The sequence below is a fragment of the Cornus florida genome, unplaced genomic scaffold (assembly GCF_030987335.1).
Source record: "Cornus florida cultivar Cherokee Brave unplaced genomic scaffold, ASM3098733v1 CherokeeBrave_3.0.0_Hap2_Chr04, whole genome shotgun sequence".
NCBI classification, from domain to species: domain Eukaryota; kingdom Viridiplantae; phylum Streptophyta; class Magnoliopsida; order Cornales; family Cornaceae; genus Cornus; species Cornus florida.
Window position 1 is genome coordinate 8,882,455 of NW_026775574.1, and position 22,667 is coordinate 8,905,121.

The 22,667-nt window shown below is 35.6% G+C and overlaps 2 protein-coding genes across 2 annotated transcripts; one reads left to right on the forward strand and one right to left on the reverse strand.

Moving 5' to 3' along the window:
• The first annotated feature begins 2,647 nt into the window (after positions 1-2,647).
• LOC132302697 (protein NSP-INTERACTING KINASE 2-like) lies at positions 2,648-6,649 on the forward strand. Its single transcript, XM_059799618.1, has 11 exons — positions 2,648-3,210; positions 3,349-3,484; positions 3,602-3,673; positions 3,784-3,927; positions 4,049-4,120; positions 4,224-4,280; positions 4,389-4,486; positions 4,715-4,864; positions 4,962-5,303; positions 5,439-5,818; positions 5,905-6,649. Exons 1-11 carry the CDS (start codon positions 3,108-3,110, stop codon positions 6,223-6,225), a joined length of 1,875 nt encoding a protein of 624 aa, XP_059655601.1. The 5' UTR covers positions 2,648-3,107; the 3' UTR covers positions 6,226-6,649.
• A 653-nt stretch (positions 6,650-7,302) lies between these two features.
• LOC132302696 (inorganic pyrophosphatase TTM2-like) lies at positions 7,303-22,452 on the reverse strand. Its single transcript, XM_059799617.1, has 12 exons — positions 22,214-22,452; positions 20,009-20,365; positions 18,121-18,235; positions 17,138-17,333; positions 16,938-17,051; positions 16,634-16,807; positions 14,055-14,249; positions 13,392-13,514; positions 13,200-13,321; positions 11,905-12,004; positions 11,519-11,791; positions 7,303-7,822 (listed from the first exon to the last, which is right to left on the reverse strand). The coding sequence occupies exons 2-12, from the start codon at positions 20,343-20,345 to the stop codon at positions 7,604-7,606; spliced, it is 1,968 nt and encodes a 655-aa protein (XP_059655600.1). The 5' UTR covers positions 20,346-20,365; positions 22,214-22,452; the 3' UTR covers positions 7,303-7,603.
• Between the last annotated feature and the right edge of the window lie 215 nt (positions 22,453-22,667).

A 22,667-nucleotide genomic window follows, 5' to 3' on the forward strand; every position in this document is an offset into this window, starting at 1 on the left:
AAAGAGAAAAATAAAGAAAAAGTTAAAAGACATAATTTAAGAGACTAAAAAATTTAGGAGGCATTATAAATTTGTTTATATATATTGAAAAAAAATTTAAAAATACCACATATATTATAGAGGGGGCCAAGCCAGCGGGCACATGACCCCATAGGCTTATTTTGGCTCCATTCTTGCGAATTGGGTTTCATACTTATGTATCAAAACGATGTTGTTTTGATGGACATGACCCTCCAAACGCAAGGGAATTCACTTTGGGAAAGGAAAAAAAAGGGTGGGGTGGGGAAGTGAAAGGGGCATGAAATGGAGCTAAAGGACCTATAAAAAATAATAATAATAATAAATTGGAAGGAGTGAATAGACAAGAAAAGAAACCATATCTATACCAAGGTTTGAGAATCCAGCCAGTGGAATGTCTTTATTGGCTGTGGCCTATGGTGGGATGTATTTAGAATTGACAATAAATGAATAAATAGCCAACTAGTCCTAGTGCATTAACCCTTAATGCACTAATATAAGGACCTTCTTTTCTCATGCTTGTCCTGCTCTTGCCATTGGGGAACATGTTCCAATCACTAGGGCTCACTTATAATTCATCCCACCTGACTCGTACACTTCCCCTTTAGTGGTTGGAACTGATTTTTCATGCTTACTTAGTCTTGCCGTAAGCTGTTCAATTCTCACCTAATGACTATAATTGTTTCCTGCACACAGACACACACACACATATATATATATTTATAACCAACGACCAGTTCTGAACCTAATTGAAGGACTAATCCAATGCATGAGGCCTCTGCAACATCTCAAAAGTACTTTAGTATGAGAGAAACTGTCCCTTGTTTTGAATTTGTAAGGAATTTTTCGGTTGCACCAAAGTATGCTTTCAAAATGGTTGTGCTAGGTTATCTCTATATCCAATCAGACCCTCAATTTGCTTCTAAACATAATAACGTCTCTAATCTAAAGCTTAGTGCTATACTTATGAACATTCTCACATTTGATCAATAATAATGATGGTCATTTAATTTAATGTACTTTCCTCTCTATTAATAATCATGAACATTTAATCAATCCGTTTGAAGATCAAGTCAACAGCATATAGGGTCCACACTGCACGTGTACGTGGGTACAATACTCCATAATCACACATATATATTTATATCTATACAATATATATAGATGTTATGATTATAAAAGAGGGTGTGTTTGTGACTTCATGCACTTAAACTTCAGTCCTAAACTTCAGTCCTAGCAAGGCACACTTGAGTCACCATTGTTCTTGATCGAAGGCATTAATTCAAGAAAGTTTCTATTTTACAGAAGCTTACGATATATGATGGACCCACAGTTCAGTTTAGAGAGAGAAAGTCGAGATTGAGAGAGAGTGAGTAAATTGCAGCTTTTGCTTTTTAAAGTTGCCTGCTTTTGATTTTTTTTTTTTTGGTTGGACTCTCTTGACGATGTGGACATTGTGAGTGTTTATAGAATCAATAAAGCAAAACCCAACTCACCTAATTAAAAAAGAAAAAAGTTGGGTATATAATTTCACTCGATAAAGATCTCACGAGGAGCCACTACTTCACCAATCTCGAGTCATATCCTCGAGATTCTCACTATATATATATATATATGTATATGTGTATCTATGTACTATGCATGTGTATTTGTTTCTTAAGAAATGATATTTGTGACTTTAATGAATAGCCAAAATCAGGGAATGTTGGTTTCTCATAAGCCACTGTAAAGAAGCTTAGCAAACCAAAGCAATCTCAACATACTTGTGCTGTCTTCTCTCTCTCCTGTGTATCACCCGTACATAATTTAAATATATACACATTGTGCACCTATTTTTGTTTCGGGTCCTGGATTCGGTTAGGGTTTGAGTATTTGTATTAGGAATATCAATGGGACGAGTTTGTGATGAGTACCTATTTTTCAAATCCGTCCCACTAATAAAAATATTTTTTCAAATTCGATTTGTGGTGCCCGATGCGATGTCGAACGGTTCGAAGCACCCCATTATACATATTTTAATAAGGAAAGTAAATCAAACTTATATAAATTTAAGATAAATTTTGTCAATTTTTATAGTATAGTCTTATATCAAATAATAATAATAATAACAAAAATATCGTTAAAATTTAAAATTATCATAGGAAATAAAAAGAAAAAGAAAAATTATAGTTAATAAAATAATATTTATTTATATAATAATTATTAACTTGGGCAGTTTCAATGGGTTTTAAACTCTTTTTCTAAACCCAATTAGGATGATCTCAAATCCATCCAATAGAAGCAGGCGGGACAAAGCGGGCAAGTTAATTTGAATTGTTTCCCGAATTTTGTTTCACCTTGTTCTTGCAGGTCGTAGTATTCACAGGGGTACTGCAGAACATGTACCCAATTTTAGGACTATGAGTATATAAGATTATCTAGGGTTTGGATTGTGACCCAAATCCTGTTTCGCCCTTGCAGGTCTTGGACCCGATTTTAAGAATTTAGTCGGGTATATTAACAAAAAAGAACCGGTTTAGAGAGAGATTGATATTTGTGTTCTTGGTTGGCCATGTTTATATATATATATAACACGTTTATTGAGAAAATGTCTGACCCACAGAAATTTTTGATTGAACCACTTAATAATAAACTACTTACAGTGCTTAACAGGTTAGCACTTCAGTGGCTTTTAATTTTAAATTCTGGGAATAGCATAGAAAATTCTAAAGTCATTCTTTGCTAAACCAATGCATGATTGAAGGAATTTCTCTCTCTTCTTTTTTTTCCATCATCTTTTGAATTTAACTAGATTGGGTGAATTCTGTCTTTGCTTTTATATATTGTATATCTATATATATATTCTTTTCTTTACTTTCCTGAACAAGTGGCAGGCATGTTAGTTCCCTCACTTTACTACCAAAAGCCTCTGTTATCTCCCTTGTGTTTGTGATCAGAAGCTGTGAGTGAGTGCACGAGTTGTGGTTTGTCAAAGCATGAGCAGAGCTCATCAAAATACCAAATAAGCCCATCTCAAATTTGGTTGTGTTTTTCAATCCATCAAACCAATCCTAACAACTCACAAGCTCATTTTTCAAACCTTTGATACAATGGGAATATCAAGATATGGCAATGTTTTGTGTTGTGTGACTCTGTTCTGTTTGTTGACTTGTGCAAGCGCTGCGCTTACCACGAAAGGTGTCAACTATGAAGGTAACTTGATTTTTTCCCCCAATCTCATATAAAACAAAATGTTTGTTAATTTGGGAAAATTATCATAAATTTCTATTTTCTTTTCATTTTTACAAATTTGTTTTTTTGAAATTTTCGGTTTCTTTTGATTCTCTCCAGTGCTAGCTTTGATGGATATTAAACGTTCTTTAATGGATCCTCATAATGTTCTTGAGAATTGGGATGAAAATGCTGTTGATCCATGTAGCTGGACTATGGTGTCATGTTCATTACCTGATAATCAAGTTATTGGACTGTAAGTTACATACAATTAAATTTATATCATACTTCCAAATTCATATACACCAATAAAGTTGAAAATGGTGTCCATCAAAGCTAAAATCAGTAATACTGAGTTTGGTCTTTGTTGCAGAGGAACTCCTAGCCAGAATTTGTCCGGTACTCTTTCACCGAGTATTGGGAACTTGACAAATCTCCAAATTGTGTAAGTACCCTAAAAAAGAGAACAAAAGAATGATTTCAATGATTTACAGTAAGTGTTTTAGAGTATATTTATATATATATATATATATATATAAATGAGGTGTTATGCAGGCTTCTACAGAATAACAACATATCAGGATCAATTCCCTTTGAGATTGGGAGGCTTCCAAAACTACACACACTTGATCTTTCTAACAATAACTTCAGTGGTGAAATTCCCTCTTCTCTAGCCAATCTCAAAAGTCTCCAATATCTGTAAGTTCTAAATGAATATATATATATATGTGTGTGTGTGTGTGTGTGTATTTGTATTGGTGAATTTTGTATAGAATTTTTTTAGTTGTGAAGGGATAATCTTTTAGATCATTTTGAACAGGAGGCTTAACAATAACAGTCTTTTCGGAGCAATTCCTTTGTCTTTGTCAAACATGTCTCAGCTTTCGTTTCTGTAAGTCTCCTCTAACCTCTTACAATTGATATGTTTCTCTGAATTTATCAACTGAAATTTTTATTTGACAGTTTCTTTTTTGGGGTTCTGTTTCATGTTCCAGGGACTTGTCTTTCAATAATTTGAGTGGTCCAGTGCCTAGGCTTGCCAAAACATTCAGGTAAGTTATTTGAATTTTTATTTTTATTTTTTTTCATTTTGGCTTTGAATTAGGAAGATGGATCACCAAAACTCTCTCTTTGCTCATTATTTTATTTCAATGGCACAGCATCTTGGGAAACCCTATGATATGCGCGACCGGGAAAGAGGCAGACTGCAATGGAACAGCACCAATGCCACTTAATTTCCCCTACAACAATTCGCTAAGTAAGAACACAATCACTAGTTTTTTTGGCTGAAACATTCTGTTCTTGTGGTTCCAAATATTATGTTGTTGCTTCTCTTTGAAACTTTTCCCGGTTTTGAACTTCCATATAACGGATAATTCTTCACCCTCTTTCGAGTTTTACATATGTCATTGCAGCTATTTGGTAGTTGAATTGGTTTGAACTGTTTCTTCTCATGGAGGAGTAATTATATGTATGCTTTTATTAGATTCTCAACCTTTAGGAAGGCCTAAAAGTCACAAACTTGCCTTAGCCTTTGGGTCTAGCCTTGGGTGCATCTGTCTACTGATTCTTGGTTTCGGATTCCTTCTCTGGTGGAGGCACAGACACAACCAGCAAATATTCTTCGACGTTAATGGTTAGTAAAAGATTAAATAACCTCACAAATTGGCAAATACTAGCTAGTTTCAAACTTTTTTATGAACAGACATTTTTTTTTTTTGGCTAACTTACAGAACAACACCGCGAAGAAGTTTGCCTTGGAAACTTGAAGAGGTTTTCATTCAGAGAACTTCAGACCGCCACGAACAACTTCAGCAGCAAGAACATACTTGGAAAGGGTGGTTTCGGAAATGTCTACAAAGGGTACCTCTCGGATGGGACTGTTGTAGCTGTGAAAAGGCTCAAAGATGGAAATGCCATCGGAGGGGAGATCCAATTTCAGACTGAAGTCGAGATGATCAGCCTTGCAGTGCATCGAAACCTCCTGAGGCTCTACGGCTTCTGTATGACAACATCAGAGAGGCTTCTGGTGTACCCTTACATGTCCAATGGGAGTGTTGCTTCGCGTCTCAAAGGTAAAACAGCCATCAAAATGTCTAGTTCAATGACATGAAGTCACTAACATATATGTCACTAGCATAAACATAATTCTTTCTTGTGTGAGTATAAATTCTGCAACTCATAGTTAGATTCATCGCTCTCTATTGCAGGCAAACCGGCCTTGGATTGGGGCACGAGGAAAAGAATTGCCCTGGGAGCTGCAAGGGGTTTGCTATACCTGCACGAGCAATGTGACCCCAAGATTATTCACAGGGATGTGAAGGCTGCAAATATATTGCTTGACGACTACTGTGAAGCTGTGGTAGGGGATTTCGGATTGGCAAAGCTTTTGGATCACCGCGATTCACATGTCACAACAGCTGTTAGGGGCACCGTGGGGCACATAGCTCCAGAGTATCTCTCAACAGGCCAGTCTTCCGAGAAAACAGATGTTTTTGGATTTGGAATTCTTCTCCTAGAATTAATCACTGGCCAAAGAGCCTTAGAATTCGGAAAAGCAGCAAACCAGAAAGGAGCTATGCTTGATTGGGTGAGTGAAACAGCGATGTTTTTACTCAAATATGGTAGAAAATTTTCTGCCTTGGTCGATTCATTTGGTTTTCGCTGTGATTGCAGGTTAAGAAAATCCACCAGGAAAAGAAGCTTGACATGCTGGTTGACAAGGACTTGAAGAACAACTATGATAGAATTGAGCTGGAGGAAATGGTACAAGTGGCTCTCTTATGTACTCAGTATCTTCCCAGTCATAGACCAAAGATGTCTGAAGTGGTTCGGATGCTTGAAGGAGATGGACTAGCAGAGAAATGGGAAGCTTCCCAGAGAGCCGAGGCAACCAGGTGCAGAGCCAATGAATTCTCCTCTTCAGAGCGATACTCCGATCTCACTGATGACTCTTCATTACTTGTCCAAGCCATGGAGCTCTCAGGACCTAGGTGAAGTAAATCTCAGAGAAGAAAAGAGAATAAGCATGAAAAGAAGAAAAATCTATCACAGAATGTGATAACAAAGAAATTTGAGTGTTGAAATGAGTTTTGTTGTATAGTAGCATGGTATTGAAGCTCCAAAGGGTGGTGTTAATTTCTGACTGTACAGAATCTGATTTTGAGAAACTGACAGTTTGAGTGTTACATGTCATTTTTCTTTTTGTGAGAGTGAAGCATTTTTCTGGGGATTTCCTAGTAGTCTTAAAACTGCAAGAATAAAGTTCTTCCAAAATGGCATTAGTTAGTTTATATCTTACTTTCTATATATATATATTTACAGAAGAATGTTTAATCTTTGTACTTCTGTGACTTACACAAGAGAGAAGGGGCTTTCAACTATTATGAAAAACTTCGATTGTTGTGTGCTTTTCTCTGAATACTTGAAGATTTTTCTTTCCTTTGTACTTTTTTGTGCCTGTGTTTCTCAAGGATACTGAAACAGGATCATCTATCACCGTCTGCCCTAATGTGCATATATTGTCTACTTTGCACAATCTATATAGTCACAATTTTCAAAACGCATCTACAGATACAAGAAGTGACACACGTTAAACAGAGACCAACATGATTTTTTCCATGGAATGTTCCTGTGGAGACATGTTCTTCAAATCCAACTAAGGTTTAGTGCACAGAACTCTACATAATCAAATATATCCAAATGGAAATATCTAGCATCCTGTTCATATGTCTCAATATATCTGTGCACTAAAATGTCCCATAATAATCTGCTTTCTGTACTGTAGTCATATATGTTGCATCTTTGCCACTCTACACAAAATGACCATATAATCATCTAAAAAGTATAAGCAATATCAACAGAAGCTTCCCAATCCCTCTAACTCAGCTGAAATACAGAGCCTGCTTCCAAATTATTCTGCACATATAAAACTTTCTGCAGAACGCCGGTAGGAAACAAGAATCAAAAGAACTAAGCAAGTCTATATATATCAACTTGGTCTCGGATTTATAATCTGCATTGAAGGGTAAACTTTGTGAAGGAAATTATAATTGTATCCTATATTAGTGTGGATTATACTCTTGAAAGCGTCGTGTTGAAACATTTCCACCGGGAACAAGGAATCCCACAAAGTTACAAAAATTTGCTTAAGCATGCCCTTCTAAAAAAAAAAAAAACAACTCTTAAGAGAAGCTTGAAGGTGAATATTTGCCTCCATTATCTCCGACCACAGATCATATGGTCAATCAACAGTATGTCTTCACGATCAGAAGGTAGTATTGCAAGATGCTCGGTGGGACCCAATCAGAAAAAACTAAAAAGAAATAAAGAAAAGAAGATGTGAAGATCTAAATGTGAATTATTTGGTAGAGAATCAATTTCGGGGTAGAAAACCCTTAAACAAGATGGCTCCAAAACCCCCAATAGCCAACGTTAAAATCAGAGAAACTCTAATGGGTTCAACATCTGCCATTATGCTTTTCTTTTCTGATTTTACACGACCAGACTTCTCTCCCAGCTTCTCGTGGAGAAGGTTGCTAAGATTGTCTAACTGATGCACGATTTGACGTTGCCCCCGTGCAATACCTGATATCTGTTTAAAATAGAGTGAGCACAAATCAGAAGGGGAAAAAAAAGAGAGAGAGAGAGAGAGATAGAAAAGAAAATAAAAAAATATTTAACCAAATAAAAGTCAGGCATCTCAAAACTGATTCATGCCTCTTTTAACTTCTAACAAACAAAAATGCCACTAACCCCATAATCAGATCATCTTTGTAATAATCAGGGATCTTGCAATTACTGGAACATTGAAAGCCAACCACTTCCTAAATAAAGCAGGTAAACCAAATACATATAGCCATCTGTGGTAAACCACATCACTTATTTATAGCCAATCCAATTACTCCTAATGTCTGAAGGGGCTATTTATCAAAGTGGTGTTCAACTGCTTCCTGGTGAGCAGGGAAAACTATACTCACTTGTCATTGTAGCCGTATGATCTAATCCTATGGCTAATAGAATCGTTGCACTGTTTTAGGAAACTTATTTTCTTTGAATTAGCCATTAATTACTATTGTGGTAAAATGACTATAATGGACAAATTCGTAAAAGAGAATAAATCAATTTTCTTTGAAACAACCTTTCATGATTTGGTCCGAGTATCTCCTTCTACAATTGATTAATCGTGAATTTCCTCATTTCTCTTAAATATAAGAGTCAATAAAGAAAATACCAAAAATAGAATTTGATAGATGAAACTTGCAGGATGGATATAACAGAAAACTTTTTTTTTTGGATTTGCTAATCTAATTTTCCCCCCTAATTTCTTCTTTGTCTGAGTTTTATTGGAGATCATGAATTAGTTGATACAGGCTTTAAGGGGTTTCCGTTTGTGGGCAAATAATAGAGAAGAAGGTTTTGTTACTAGAATTCTGATGGAAGTACCATTTTGGAAATACTTTCGCTAAGAGGGATATTTTTGTACCTCCAAACCACAATAGAAATTAATGTTCAGTTTTGATTATGAAAAAAATGGTTGAAGAACATTAATTTCTATAGAGTTAAATATAGTTTCTATATTCAAACAGAGTCATGCTATTCAGGCGGCCATTAAAGGCCATGATAGCTTTGGCTCAACAAATAGGCCAAATCTGAATATATAATTTTGGTGAAATCTTATATTTGAGAGAGATGAGAAAATCCACCGTTAATCAAATTCTACAGAGAGATACTCCGACCAAATCTTGAAAGGTTGTATTAAAGAAAATTGATTTCGATTTTTTTTTTTATTTTTTTTTATTTTTTTTTATGAATATGTCCATTATGGTCATTTTACCTCAATGTTGATTAATGGGTAATTTAAATAAGCAAATTTCCTAAAACATTGCAAGATGCTACAATCAAAAGTGAGTATAGTTTTCCCTGCTCACCACGGAGCAGTCGAACACCACTCTATACATACATACATATATATATATATATATATATATATATATATATATATTTGGACTGCTGAACCCTTCTCTAGAGAGCATTTTTAGCTTGCTTTGAAGTTTATTATTGATCAATTACTCTTCACAACACCAACCATTGATGAGAGAGTTAATGACTCAACAGTCCAGGACTGGTGATTGCAAGAAGAAGATGCTTAGTTCACTTCAATCCCACATCAGTAAAATCACTACCACTATCCATATTAATTGCAGATTTCTCGAGTATATACTATCCATACCAATTGGACTCATACCCCTATCCATGTGTGTGAAGTGTTAACGCATAGCATGTGGGTTTCAAATCTTTTGTTGATGCTGAGATGATGTGGCTGAATCGGCTCGTATTTTGAGGGGTCCGATATGATATCATATGATGTTGTGGACCAAATTTTGTTTTGGCCTGAAAAATGGGTGGAAATTTTTTTTGACCCATTTTCTCTTGCGGGTCTTGGACCTTGTTCAAGACTCTTGTAACCCTTATATCAAGCCTTCAAAATTTGGAGTGGGATAACAAGAGAACAATGAAAACCGCAGAAAAGAGAGAGTGAGAGAACTAGGGTTTGGGGGCTGAAACTTGTAATCTCCTGTTTTTCGCATAATGAAATCTTTCACCGGATCTTTACTGTGGATGTAACCACGTAAATCTTCGTTTTCTTTGAGTGTAGCGTGTTTAATTTTCTGTCATGATTCTTGGTTTGTTGTTGGTCTGTTGTAACATATCATGTAGTAGACAGTTTTTTCGAGATTCTAATGGCTTCTTAGATGCATTTCTTTTCTCAGCCAACTCACCGTGACTTGCAATACCTATTGTGATATTGCAAGTCATCACTCGAGATCTGCCGAGTTGACCGGTCAGCCACCTAGACACCCTTCTCTCTCTCTCTCACTCTCTCTCTTTAATCTCTACTCTACATAAATGAGAAACAAACAAAGGCTTCCATTTTCAGAACTCCAGCAGGAGTTTTAATTCGAGCAACAATCAAACTTCTCTGGGTTCGGTTTCTATTATCTTCTTTCATCACACTTGAAGGTGCACTTTTGTTTCAATCTTTTTTTCAATTTCATAATGAAATATGAATATATCTAGGTTCGTTGGGTTTTTATGTAATGATAAATATTGAATATTTATTATCCAACAGTTATAGCATACTGTAGTAGAATAGTGTCATAGTGCTTATATTGGTCGTTTACATGATATTATGTCTTCTAGATGTTGCTTTTTGGTTTTATTTTATATATCTATTCTGCTAGTTATGTTGTTCTAATTTTTCATAATTTTTGGACTTTTTCGAGCCTTGCAGTGTATCTTTTCGTATCGCCTGGCACTGAATCTATACACAATGGTGGAATTAACTTCAGGCCCCAAGTCAGTAACTTAGTACCTTGAATGATCGATATCAATCATCAACCTAAAAACTATATGTATCCAGAAACAGTAGGATTCTATTAACCTAAAAAGGAAAAAATCAACAAATAAATTCTTTTAAGAGATTTATATCAGTTCTTTGGAACATTGTCACATATCTGAGTAATTGGCCAAATGGGAAATTGACGAAAAAAAAAAAAAAATCAAATCATGACGGGAACACGATATTTTCTATTTCACGTTAGTTTTGAGTACTTGTAACATACTACCTGATCATAAATATCAAATTTTCATGCAGTAGTAAGAGCACCTAGTAATTGTGATAGTAAACTCTGGATCAAACTATGTGCAGGAAACATTCTATTACTAGTGTTGTTCAATTTTTTCACAAGAAGATAACTCAGTTGTCCTAATTTCATTCTAAATATTTTATCAGCGTCACTAACTTCAGTTATGCTTCAACGCTCTTCTCAAATTTCCATTGCCTCAAAATTTGGTCCTGTGTACTACCTTCTATGTTCTTCCAACATTTTGTCAAGCCACTATAATATTCTTGACTTGTTTGATAAACAAAAATCTGAACATTTCTTTTGGCAAATAAAAAGTTTCATGTATGTTTTTAATGTAAGATATCATAAACCATTTTTTTAACAGCTTTTTATTTTTATTCTACTAACATGACTTCCATCACTATTTAACCCATTCAATTTTTTTGTGAAACAATAGTTGGCCTTCATTGGGAATTCATTTTCATTTTGTTATTCAAGTTTCATGGAGAAACAAAAGTCTTTGTCTGACATCATGGAAGGAAAATGATTCATTTCTGCCTTTCACTTTAGAATTATAGCGGGCAACTCTTCTCATATATATCAGATCTGCAGAAAATGATCATTATAAAATTTAAAAGGTATAATGAGATTAGTCATGGTACCTCTTCCATCAAGGAAGACTCCTTTGCTAACTGAGAGGAAGATGATGAATTACGCATTATGGATCCAGGCAGGTAGCCATTGCCTGAACCAGAGATGAAGTAAGAAGCGGGAGCAGATCCATTGCAGGCTTCAGGCTGCAAACCCATGTTTAGTTGGCTGCTAGAAACACTCTTGTTAGTTATCTTGGTATTCAGCGCTTCAATACAAGATGTGAATTCATCCATCCGATCATTTAGCGTGGAAATTTGTTCTGAGAGCTGTGTGATGGCTCCCTGGACGGAAGAAAAAAAGGCAAAGGAGATTGATTAGTACAGAATTAGATGCCAGAGTGAAACCAAAAGATTAAACAAGGCACAAAATATATTTGAAGCATGCATAAAATCACCGGGTTTGCTAATGTTGCTGGCGATTCTGCAGTCCTGTCATATCCACTTAGCCTGGGAAAATTTTTGTCTCTTTGTGTTGAATACGAATGGGAAATGCCCCTGTATTCAAAATATAAATAAACCACAATTTAGTTTGACATAGCATCGAAGGTGGGTCTTAAGAAAGCATCAAATGTCCAGGGAGAGAGAAAAAAAGTGCATCAACATATAAGCTCATTCATATTTAAAATATGGAAGTGTGAGTGCTTAATTGGGATGTGCATCCCCTGTTAAAATAGAGCATTGGAAATTGGCATCAACCAATGGGTCAACAAAATAAAGGTTATTCCGTCAAGTCTTTTTTTTTTTTTTTTTTTGAAATTTGGTGCATTAAATACTGATATGCATTCTCAAATACAACAAGAAGTATATTCTCATAGATGTCCTAGATATCTTCGAGCATCAGATGGTCCAAATTCACCTCCATGCCTCAGTGGCACATTGTGCATAACACAAGATAATTTATGATCCGTTTTAATATCGAACTAAGAACTATCAACAAAATAGCAATATATATAACTTTCGTAGATCACACTTGTCAAAGAAAAAGAAACATGGCAAGGTGTAAGAGAAGAGAGTTTGTAGGCCGGAGTGAAAATCCAGGTTCAGATACTGGGCTGGCCTGGCTGACAAAATTACTCAATCAATTATCAAGATAATAAAAGTACTAGAAGCTTGGTGAAAACCCCATCGCAAGAACAAATAGAATCAAAATTATGCACATCATCTGTTAACTAGCTTATCAGCACTTCAAGATTGAAAGAGCGAGATGGAACAAAGATAAATTTCAAAGAGCAGTCTGACTGTCAAAGAGGTTCAAAGTAGAGAAATGATATCCGTATGATATTTGTGGGCAAAAAAAAGCACTCAATCTCATGGAAAGTATTAAAAACAAATAAATTCCAAGTAGATATATTGACATCATCAAAAGAAACAAAAACGAATGAATAATTGTAGTAAAAAATCAAGATCGGCACATAGTCAAAAAGTTCTGCAAGACCCATGATTCAATTCATAGACATGTCTCAACAGGATGGAACAGCGGAGCAGAATTTGATAGACATATAGACATATTAAATTCAAGAAGCTGACTTGTGTTGTAACCTTGAATAACAATGATATAGACATATTAAATATAAATGCAGCCTCAAACCAATTAATATGATCAGTTATGTTTTTCAAGCCTCATTATCCATATAGACAAACATCATTATCCAATTAATGCCCAGACAATGGCAGGATCAGGAAATTGCACCTCTTGAGATGCTTAATTCGCATGGCCACCCTGTCTGCAGAGGCTCGAGAAAGTGCTTCTTTAGGGCTTGACACCAGATCCTCATCTATGCTGAGCTTTGTTTTTAAATCATCTGGCAATGCCTGCAGAATGATTAGATCAGGACTCAAATGCAGGAAAAGGAATAATAATAGTCTTCAGAAGTTGTCATACCATAACCTCATTTACAAGCTTTTCCAGCTGTATCTGTTCTATGTAAGTCCGAGGAACATATGAACCTTCCAATCCCAGCTGCTCGGCAACATATTTCACAACTAGACGATCTCTTCCTTGCACCTTTTTTTATCAAAATGGCAAACTTCTTGTTAAAATTTAGCTCTACTTAGCACACAATGCATGACAAACTACATGGGAGAGTTTAAAAGCAACAAAAATGAGGAGTCATCATTCAAGCTGTTGAAGAAAATTAAAAATAACAATAATAATACAGCTAGTACAGTGATGTGAATCCTATATTATAAGTATGAAATAGTTGTTCAAGCATTCAACAATTTTGAAGGCATAAAATAGAAGACCGGTTTAAGCATTATATTCCTCAGCAACAAACAGCACTGATCAACCCTACAGCAAAGATTTGTTGGCACGTGGCCAACTAGAGACTAAAGTGCTGTTATTTTCAGCTTAATTATGAATATGAAAATTGCTTCGAATTCATCACAGAAAACAAAGGCAATATAACCAACATGAAACAGGAAGCACCAAGAGAAGGCAAAAGCAACATCATCTTTAGCGAAAAGGAGACAAGAAAATTCTAATATATGGTTACTCCTCTTAAATCACCGGCAAAAAGACGAAGATGAAAAATATTTGTACTACCTGAATATAATGACGGTTCAGTTGTTCTAGCCAATCAATTTTCACACAAACCCTTTCATCACAGAATACATGGCTGCTTCTTTTCAGAATAGCTGCTATCGTGTATCCCAAAGCCATCAGCCCACCAAGAAGCCTGACACTAACTTCAAAAGTTATTCTTGGTGATATAACAAATGGAGTATCTGTAACCCATTCCTGAAATACAAAAGCATAATCAATTTGATCAGATGTCAGTATGGAGAATTGCTTTCCAGTTCTACCAGTCACTCAAATTCTTAGCAAATCCAGGGTGCCATACAAAGGACTCCTCTTTTTCTGGATAAATAAAAGGAAACCACTACAACAAGACGGTGCCATATGAAAACACAATTATACAAAGGAAGGAAGAAAATAAAAATAAAAAGAAATCCAACTATATAGAACTGTAATCTTATCCATCTCAAAGTATCAACAAAAGAATCAGCCGAAATAGATAAAATATACATCATTAAAAAGAACGCTAAACTTTGGATGAAGTGCTTTAACTTTGCAACCGGCAACTCAATCCAGGCATGACCTTGTGAAAAAAATAAAGATAGAAGAATAAAACACAAATCAATAGCCATCGAGAAAGGGATGAGCAGATAATTCAATGTTTCTTCAGCATTATTGCACATACAAAACTAGTTCGGGATGAATTTTCCCCTCCTCCCCAACTTTTCTATATAGTTGGAATCATATCTAGGGATGCTGTCCAACAAAATAAAAATAAATAAAATAAAATAAAAACTATCTTAGAAGAGACTTCCACAAGCCAAATGACCTTTCAAGAGAAGCACGAAGACTCCTTGGTACTCTACAATAGGAGCAAACCTTAAACTTTCCTCTCCCGTCTTGGGAATCATCTGACCTCCAAACAAAGCAGCAAGCAGACAAGTTGCCAGGAAAGGCTTCCACAACTTCCACCCTGTAATCCTACAACAGGCTCCTGAATTCTGATCCCAAATTGCTCCACCCTCTCAGAGCATAACATAATTGCAGCAAGGCCCTGCTTATTAACAGTGAGCCTAAAGAGAGTTGGAAAAGCTGATCTAAAAGGGCTATCATCCACACTAATGGTCAAGCCACTATCTCACTTTTCTCTATATCCACACTAATATACTCAGAGAACCTTTCTCTATATCCACTATCTCTCTTTCAAATTCACATCCCACATGAGGCACGACTTCCACTGACACCCCTATCATTCCCATATTTCCTCTTAACTATTGACCTCAACAGGCTATTCCTCTCCTTGGCATGCATCTCTACAACCATATCCCTAACGGAACTTAACTACACAAGCTAAGGTTCCTGATACACATCCCTCTTTGCTTGGTAAGCAAACTTCATGACTTTTTTCCACTCTATCAAATGGTACTTGGATTCATTTCTCTCCTTCAATAAAATGTTTTAGAGCTCCTTGAGCTTTTCATTAATTGATGCAAGAATGAGAAAATGGACAAAAACTTGGGAAGCTTGATTGGGTGCTTCTCATGGGAGTGAGCCCATCCCATTTCAAAAGATATTGTTGCTTCCAATCATCAATGTAGGCTCAAATGTTACAATCATAGTGCTCTTAACATATTTAGCTTTAAAGAGTGCACCTAACATGTGTCTTCAGTAAGAAGATGGAAGGGATCCTAACCCCTCAAATTTGCTACCAAGCTATCCACCTTCTCCACCAGTGTCATCTTGTTTGTTGCAAAATTAAGCAAAAAAATAGATCAAACACACAACAAGAACACACGAATTTTACTTGGTTCACTCAAAACTAGGGCTATGTCCAAGGGTTGCAAGGATTTAAATACGATGATAAAAAATAGCAGCAGATACAGAGTGTTCAGAATGAATAAATACCCTCGCACTAGGGCAACATAACAAGTACGGAAATTGCCAAAATAACCTCCCAATAAATTCGGGTCGGGGGCAGGCCCCCGAACCCCCACCTTCAGGCAGGGGGCCTCTGCCCCCTACAACACCCCACCAACTTACCACAGTGATGGAACCGCAGAGTTGGGCCTTGGTGTACTGTATTTATTTGGTTCCACACTACCCATCATTGTTCTCACCCAAATTCATCTTCAGCCCTAACTTTGTTTCAAATAGTAAGAAGACACACCTTAAAAGCCTCAATTGCTCTTCATCAGCACCCAAAAACTAATATCATCCAACTCTTTGATTTCTTACTTTCCTCCATTCTAGGTTGCAATAAACCTCTGGTTTCAATCAAATTTTCTTAGAGCAGTTCAACTAGTGAGCTAACACATTGACAGTGCGTCCTCCACCTCTGTGCTTTGCTTTCTATGATAACTCCTACATGTTTATGCAGTATATCTATATATATCTCAAATTACCAGCTGAAAATATGTTAACATTTTATGCATCTCTGTAAACATATCACTATGTGATAGTAGCAACAATACACATAAAATTCAGGATCCTTGAACCTACCAATTAATTTCTCAAAATGAGCACAGACATGACAAGAAGACTAAACTATAACAAATAACTGCCTATTATTTCTCAAAAGTGCCAGTTATTATGACAAAAGGGCAAACCTCGAACATGAGATTGTATTTTCCATCTTTATTCCTCATCCTTAGATATGATTGGCATGATTCTGGATCTTCACCAGGTGGAAGAAGATATATATCATAAGTCTGTTCCATAGCTTCTTTCAGTCCTTCAGGCATTACGGCCCTGATTTGATCCACGGTCACGTCTCTCGATGACTACAATTAACAGGTAGCACACAGTTTATAATATAGATTTCTTAACTCATTATTGAATATAATTTTTGGCTGTTCCGTGGACCACCACTAAAGAAGTAAATACAAAGTAATTTTAGTAATGAAGATTAACCTTTAAAATATAAGTAGGACACTGAAATCCAGTGAATGGGTTGAACTTGTTGACGATTTTAATATCTGCCGTTTGGAGATCCGGCTCAATAAAAGCCTTGTACATTGGATATACCTGCATAAAAGAGTGTGATTGAGAACTCTTCAAAGAGAAGATCATCAAAGTTCATGAATATATTTAACAGAGTATAAGTGGAAAACCGTTTCAGATATCTGGTGGATTATTTCTTCTGGTTCTTGCCCAGCACGTTGTACGTCCCGTATAACCCGTTTAACAAGGTCAAAGTGAACTCCACCGGTAACAGATACACGAAGATCCAGTAAAGGCTGCAACTTTTCACTCAAAGCATAGATGCCCTCAATAATCATAATTCGGGAGCTTGGGACTTCAAGTGTCCTGCTACCAGCAAATACTGAAATGAGTTCTAAGATCTACTACATGGTGCGTTGTGTGGGCGTGTGTGGGTGTGCATATGCGTGAGTAGAGAGAGAGACAGAGAGAGCATCTTAAGACTAAGTAGTAACTCAAAAAATAATAATAATAAAGTAACAAAAGCGAAAGCAAACTTAAAGTTGGATTCTTGTGCGGGGAAATAAGACTTGGAACATTACAGTATGACAAAAGCTTGTGGAGGTCAGATATGAATACATGCAATGTGAAATTAATGAAAGGAAAAGAAGGATATCCACATCGATTGATCCAGACGAGGATGATAGGCTAGTATACTGGTCTACCTTTGTCCTAGGGGCTTTGGGTCTTAACTCTCAAGCTCTAAGTCAACGTTTTGAGACCAGTAGAGAGAAAAGAAAGGATGATAAACTAGTACACTTTCTTCTTTGAGAAAAGTATCGTCTTAAAAAAAACAGAAGCACAAACCAATCCCTATTTACTATTTTTCCAAGGAAATAACATTTCACTGAATGACCATACAAATAACTCATCAGGAAAGCAAAACAAAGAGAAACAGAATAATTTTAATATTTTTTATAAGTAAACCAGAATAACACTTTTGATGCTTGTCATATGGTAAAATTGATCATATATTTTAACAAGAAATTAGAAATTTATTCAAATGTAGTTTCCTTCTCAAGCTTATTAAGCCCCCAATAACTTCTAAGAAAGTAATGAAGCCCTTTGGTATACAGTTAGCAATTCAGATGTATAACACGAAAAGAAGTTCCACCTGTATCCTGTGCGAGAACTAGACTTGAAATCATATATCGGAACCTCAGCCTGCTTTCCTGCCTTTAAATCATGGATATTCCTGAGTAAAGTTTCATAGTCCGTCAAGCGTGGATCTGTTTTAAAAAAAAAAAGAGAGAGATACTAGACCCCATTAAAAATTGATCTGTATTTCAATTTCAAATAGTTAGCCTACTTTGAAGACGGGACACTGAGTTCCAGAATGTTCTCTGCATGCCAAAAATCTAGAGGAATTGAACCATCTCAAATTTAAACTGGTAGGTACAACAAACACACACAAAAATGCATGCCCACTACTCCCTAACACAATCTAGAAGATACATGAAAGGGTCTATGAAGTCATACAAGCCTTGGCTAAATGCAAGACGTCAATGATTTTAAAAAAAGAAAAAAGGAAATCAGCAAATACATAGATACGTTCTCACTTACACAATCTAGTTTATACACACAAAATTTAAGATATTTATGAAATCATAAATTTTTGGCTAAATGCATATGATAATGAAAACAAGAAATCAATTCTTTCTTTCACTCATTCATTCATTCATTCAAGGGCAGTGTTGTTTTTTGTTGCTTCTGTGGTTTCCCAAGAGTAATTGCCCATGATCTGCTTGGATTTGCAATGAATCAACCAAACAGTTCTAGCATCAGTGTTACCCTTCATTAAATGGCCAAAAGGAAGGCATGAGATGATGCTGATAATGAAAGAAATGTTGTATGCCCAAGGACCAAGCTGAGAAAAATCAATGATGCATGCTAAAGAAATGTGAACGCGAACAAACTGTAAAGATCCATATAAGGGCTAAAGAATGCTCTACATATTAGGAGCTTGCAAACAAGTTTAGCTGAAAGTAGATCAAGCCCTGTCACAAAAGTGATTGTTTGTAAATGAAAAAGTGACACCTTTTGTATTTTTTTTATTATTAGTATTATTTTTATTTATTAAAATTTTTTTTGGTTTTTGGAAGTTAAAACAAACACACACACCCATATCCACATGTGCCTAGAGGGACTTGAACCCTCAACCTCCGCATTTGGGGAGGAGAGGTTATACCACTGGGCTAGAAGCCCTTGTGACACCTTTTTGTTCTTTCTTCAGTTGAGGCACAAAGCATATTGATTATTTGTACAAATTTAAAAATAATCTTCGTAGGCAACAATTAGTCTCTTACTTAATTTAGGACAGTCTCAACCCCTCTTGGTCTGTTTTGCATCGTTTTGTCCTGGAATTTCAATCTCCAAGATGAGTTTCTAAGTAGCTACCCTTTCCTTGAGCAAAAATAAAATAACCTACACATAAAATAATCTTGGCAAGAGTTAAAAAAAAAAAAAAAAACAATTCCGAAGATTTCTTGACTCAAACCCTGACCATAGCACCTGACAGGAGGTTTCACGTCACATTGCATCTAAAAGTAATATTAGATGCATGATGAACCAGCATTCCATCTAAAAGTAATAGCACTGGACGGGGTTTCTGAAGATGCATGATAAACCAGCATTTTAAATGACAATATTAGCACTCGTCATTTTTATATACCTAAAAGTAATAACCATATTCGACCATAGTAACAAGGAGTATCTCTTGCCTATAGGCTCTATACACCTTTCAAGTTTTCATTAAGGTCAATTATTGTTTTTCATCACTTCTTGCGAGTTGAGATTAAATAATCATGGAAATTTAGAAGCTTCATATTAAGCATATAGAAAGAAGAGAGAAAACAAATTCAATAAAAATAAAAGCATGTTTTCTCCACACTGTGGAACAACTGAAAAACAAAAACCTGATTGTAATAAAAACCATCAGTAATCCAGTCAAGAAGTGCTATTAAAAAGTCCAAAAAGCAGAACGCCTGGAGAGAAGGTTTTACCATCAAAATTGCCGTCAATAATTCGACTGGAATCATTGTAGTTGTCCATTGAAATGACAGCAATGCTTGGCATAAAGTTGAGTACCTTTTCAGTAAGTACAGTCTTCCCAGCTCCTGAGGGCCCAGCTAATCCTACCAATATTAGTCCATCATTCTTCTGGGCTAACAATTGGCATGCACGGATTACAATAAAGAATCCCTTCTCAAATGACAGGGAATCCTGGATAGGGACAATGCCATGACGTTCAGAATCCTTTTTCTTGACTAATCGAACTTGATCTTTCAAGAGACAAGGCTTTCGACGAGTTGATTCAGCACTAGAAGTATCATGAGCCATTGGAACTATGATGGCTTCCTCTGTTAAAGAAGAATCAGAATACAGCAAGATAAGTCATTTGAAAAGGTTTTTTTTTGAAAAAAAAAACAATGTAATACGATAACTCAAGAGCGTGGAACACAGTCAGAGCTAGAAGGTAAAAATTAACAATTAAACCAAAAAAAAAAAAAAAAAAAAAAAAAAAAAAAAAAAAAAAAAAAAAAAAAATTCTTGACAGAAGCAAAACGATCTGGCTAACACCGTCATGTATTAAGAGCAGTGGTCTCACCCAATATGTGTGTGTGTGTGTGTGAACAGCATTTCTGTGCACAAGTTTGTTTTTATAGATATAATCATAGACACCAATGGGACAATATTAATGAATTTACATTATCTGTTACAACCAAAAGACCTTATCTCTAACAAGCATGAAGGATATGAAGTATATCCACTTGAATGCTACAAAAACCATCTTACAAATCACAGGCTCAGAGGCATGATCACAACAAATAACTAAAAACTGAAAGTCAGAGAATTAACATTCTTTCTGAGAATTGAATGAACAAGGCCCAGTAAACACCAGGGGAAAATGTATTCCGTCTCTAGTTGTGAAGCCTTTCTGTTCAGCTGACCAAGGATGTGTATTAAAGTACAGACATATATATTTATGTATGTCTAAAGAGCATTGTAGTTTAGCTCTCATGAAAGAATTTGAGAAATAGGATCCTTTGGATAGAAAGAAAGGTAACTCCTGTGTCAACAATTAACCGAAAACACAGCAAAGAAGCTAAGGGACAATCTGCAACATGTTAAAGTAACATAAATTACATGATCAACTGATATGACTACTAATTCTACCATAGGTTACAAATACATCCGGGTGCCCTACTCAGCCACAGATAACACCTACTATCATTTATGCTTGATAGCTCCATGTCTGTAGTTTTTAGTTTTACACAAGCTAATCACTGGCCCCATAATTTAGGGTGCATAACCTGAGCTAATCATGATGTTGACAACAAAATAAGTAAAATGCCTTGTATCATTACGCCTTCCGTCGAATTTTGCCACGATATGCACCCATATTAATTTTTTAAGCAGTAGAATTTGATGTTCTTTCTTGATAAAAGTCCATGCCACACTAGCATAATCTAAAACCAAGTGTTTGCAGAACCTAAATAATCAAACGATATACAAGGGTAAAGAACCAAAACAATGGCTCACAAGTAGGAGAATAGGTAAAATGTACTTGATGGTCCATAATGGAAAACCATGGGACTTAGTCCAATTAGATTTTATTGTCAAAAATCAATAAAAATGATTGTTCATTATTTTTCACACATCATAGATCCTAGTCATGAGAATCAACCCTAGAACATGTATATGTACCCCATATTCCATCTTTTGTACCAAAAAAAGAATGCCAACAGTGAATTTTAATGAACATCAAATACTATCTTAGTTCTCTAAACTTCCCAAACAGATTTTTCCCAGAACTACCTCTAGCAAAGCGCCAAACAGTAAAAGGGAGATCTAAATAAAATTCTTATTCAAAAACATAGATTCATAATTCAAACAATAACGCGGTTCTAGTAGCATACTACAATGATCACGCATATACACAAACCCACATGAAAAATCAAACGAAATAACAATTTAAACGAACCAAAACCACAAAAAAATCTGTTCCTAGTACTTATTTGGGATCTATCTTCATATAAAGAAGTAACCGACTTAAATAGAAAAATGGAAACCAAACAAAAAGCTAAGGAATACCCAGAAAATAAAACGAAACACAGAACAAAACCCAGAAAATAAAACGAATCAAAATCAACCCAGAAAATAAAAATGGATCAAAATCAATCCAATGTGTAGATTAAGATACTAACCCAGTCGCAATGAGTTCAGAAAGAGAACCGTAGAAGAGTGGTCCTTTATTGGGTATTGTATATATATATATATATGGAGTATAAACTTCTTTTTTTCCTACTTTTGTGTGATTTTATATCTCCTGGAATGGAAAGGAATGTGATTTTCAAGGATTTTTCGGTAAGCACAAATTCGAGAGCTTTGCCATACAATTGCAACACTACTTCATAGAGAGGGAGGACTCTCACAGGAGAGAAGTAAAATTAATGCTGCTATTTAATATTTTCTGAAAAGCAAATAAATAAGAGTAATAATTATGTTCTCACTGTACACCATCCTAGCAAGTGGGTCAATAATAAATAAACATTTCATCACAAAAATAGTAAATAGACACTTATCAAATCATAAACAAATTACATAAATGGTAATTTATTACTGGTTCCCGTCACCTGTGAGAATGATGTAAATCTCACT

What these genes read in the sequence shown, in the direction of transcription:
- LOC132302697 (XM_059799618.1), top strand. Translation starts at nt 3,108, where the DNA reads ATGGGAATATCAAGATATGGCAATGTTTTGTGTTGTGTGACTCTGTTC. An exon ending in CTCAAAAGTCTCCAATATCT is followed by an intron (nt 3,928 to 4,048) that starts GTAAGTTCTAAA and finishes CATTTTGAACAG; the next exon opens with GAGGCTTAACAATAACAGTC. An exon ending in AATATTCTTCGACGTTAATG is followed by an intron (nt 4,865 to 4,961) that starts GTTAGTAAAAGA and finishes GCTAACTTACAG; the next exon opens with AACAACACCGCGAAGAAGTT.
- LOC132302696 (XM_059799617.1), bottom strand. Translation starts at nt 20,345, where the DNA reads ATGGCTCATGATACTTCTAGTGCTGAATCAACTCGTCGAAAGCCTTGT. An exon ending in TATTGACGGCAATTTTGATG is followed by an intron (nt 18,236 to 20,008) that starts GTAAAACCTTCT and finishes TTTTTAAAACAG; the next exon opens with ATCCACGCTTGACGGACTAT. An exon ending in CGAATTAAGCATCTCAAGAG is followed by an intron (nt 12,005 to 13,199) that starts GTGCAATTTCCT and finishes TTTTGAATACAG; the next exon opens with GGGCATTTCCCATTCGTATT.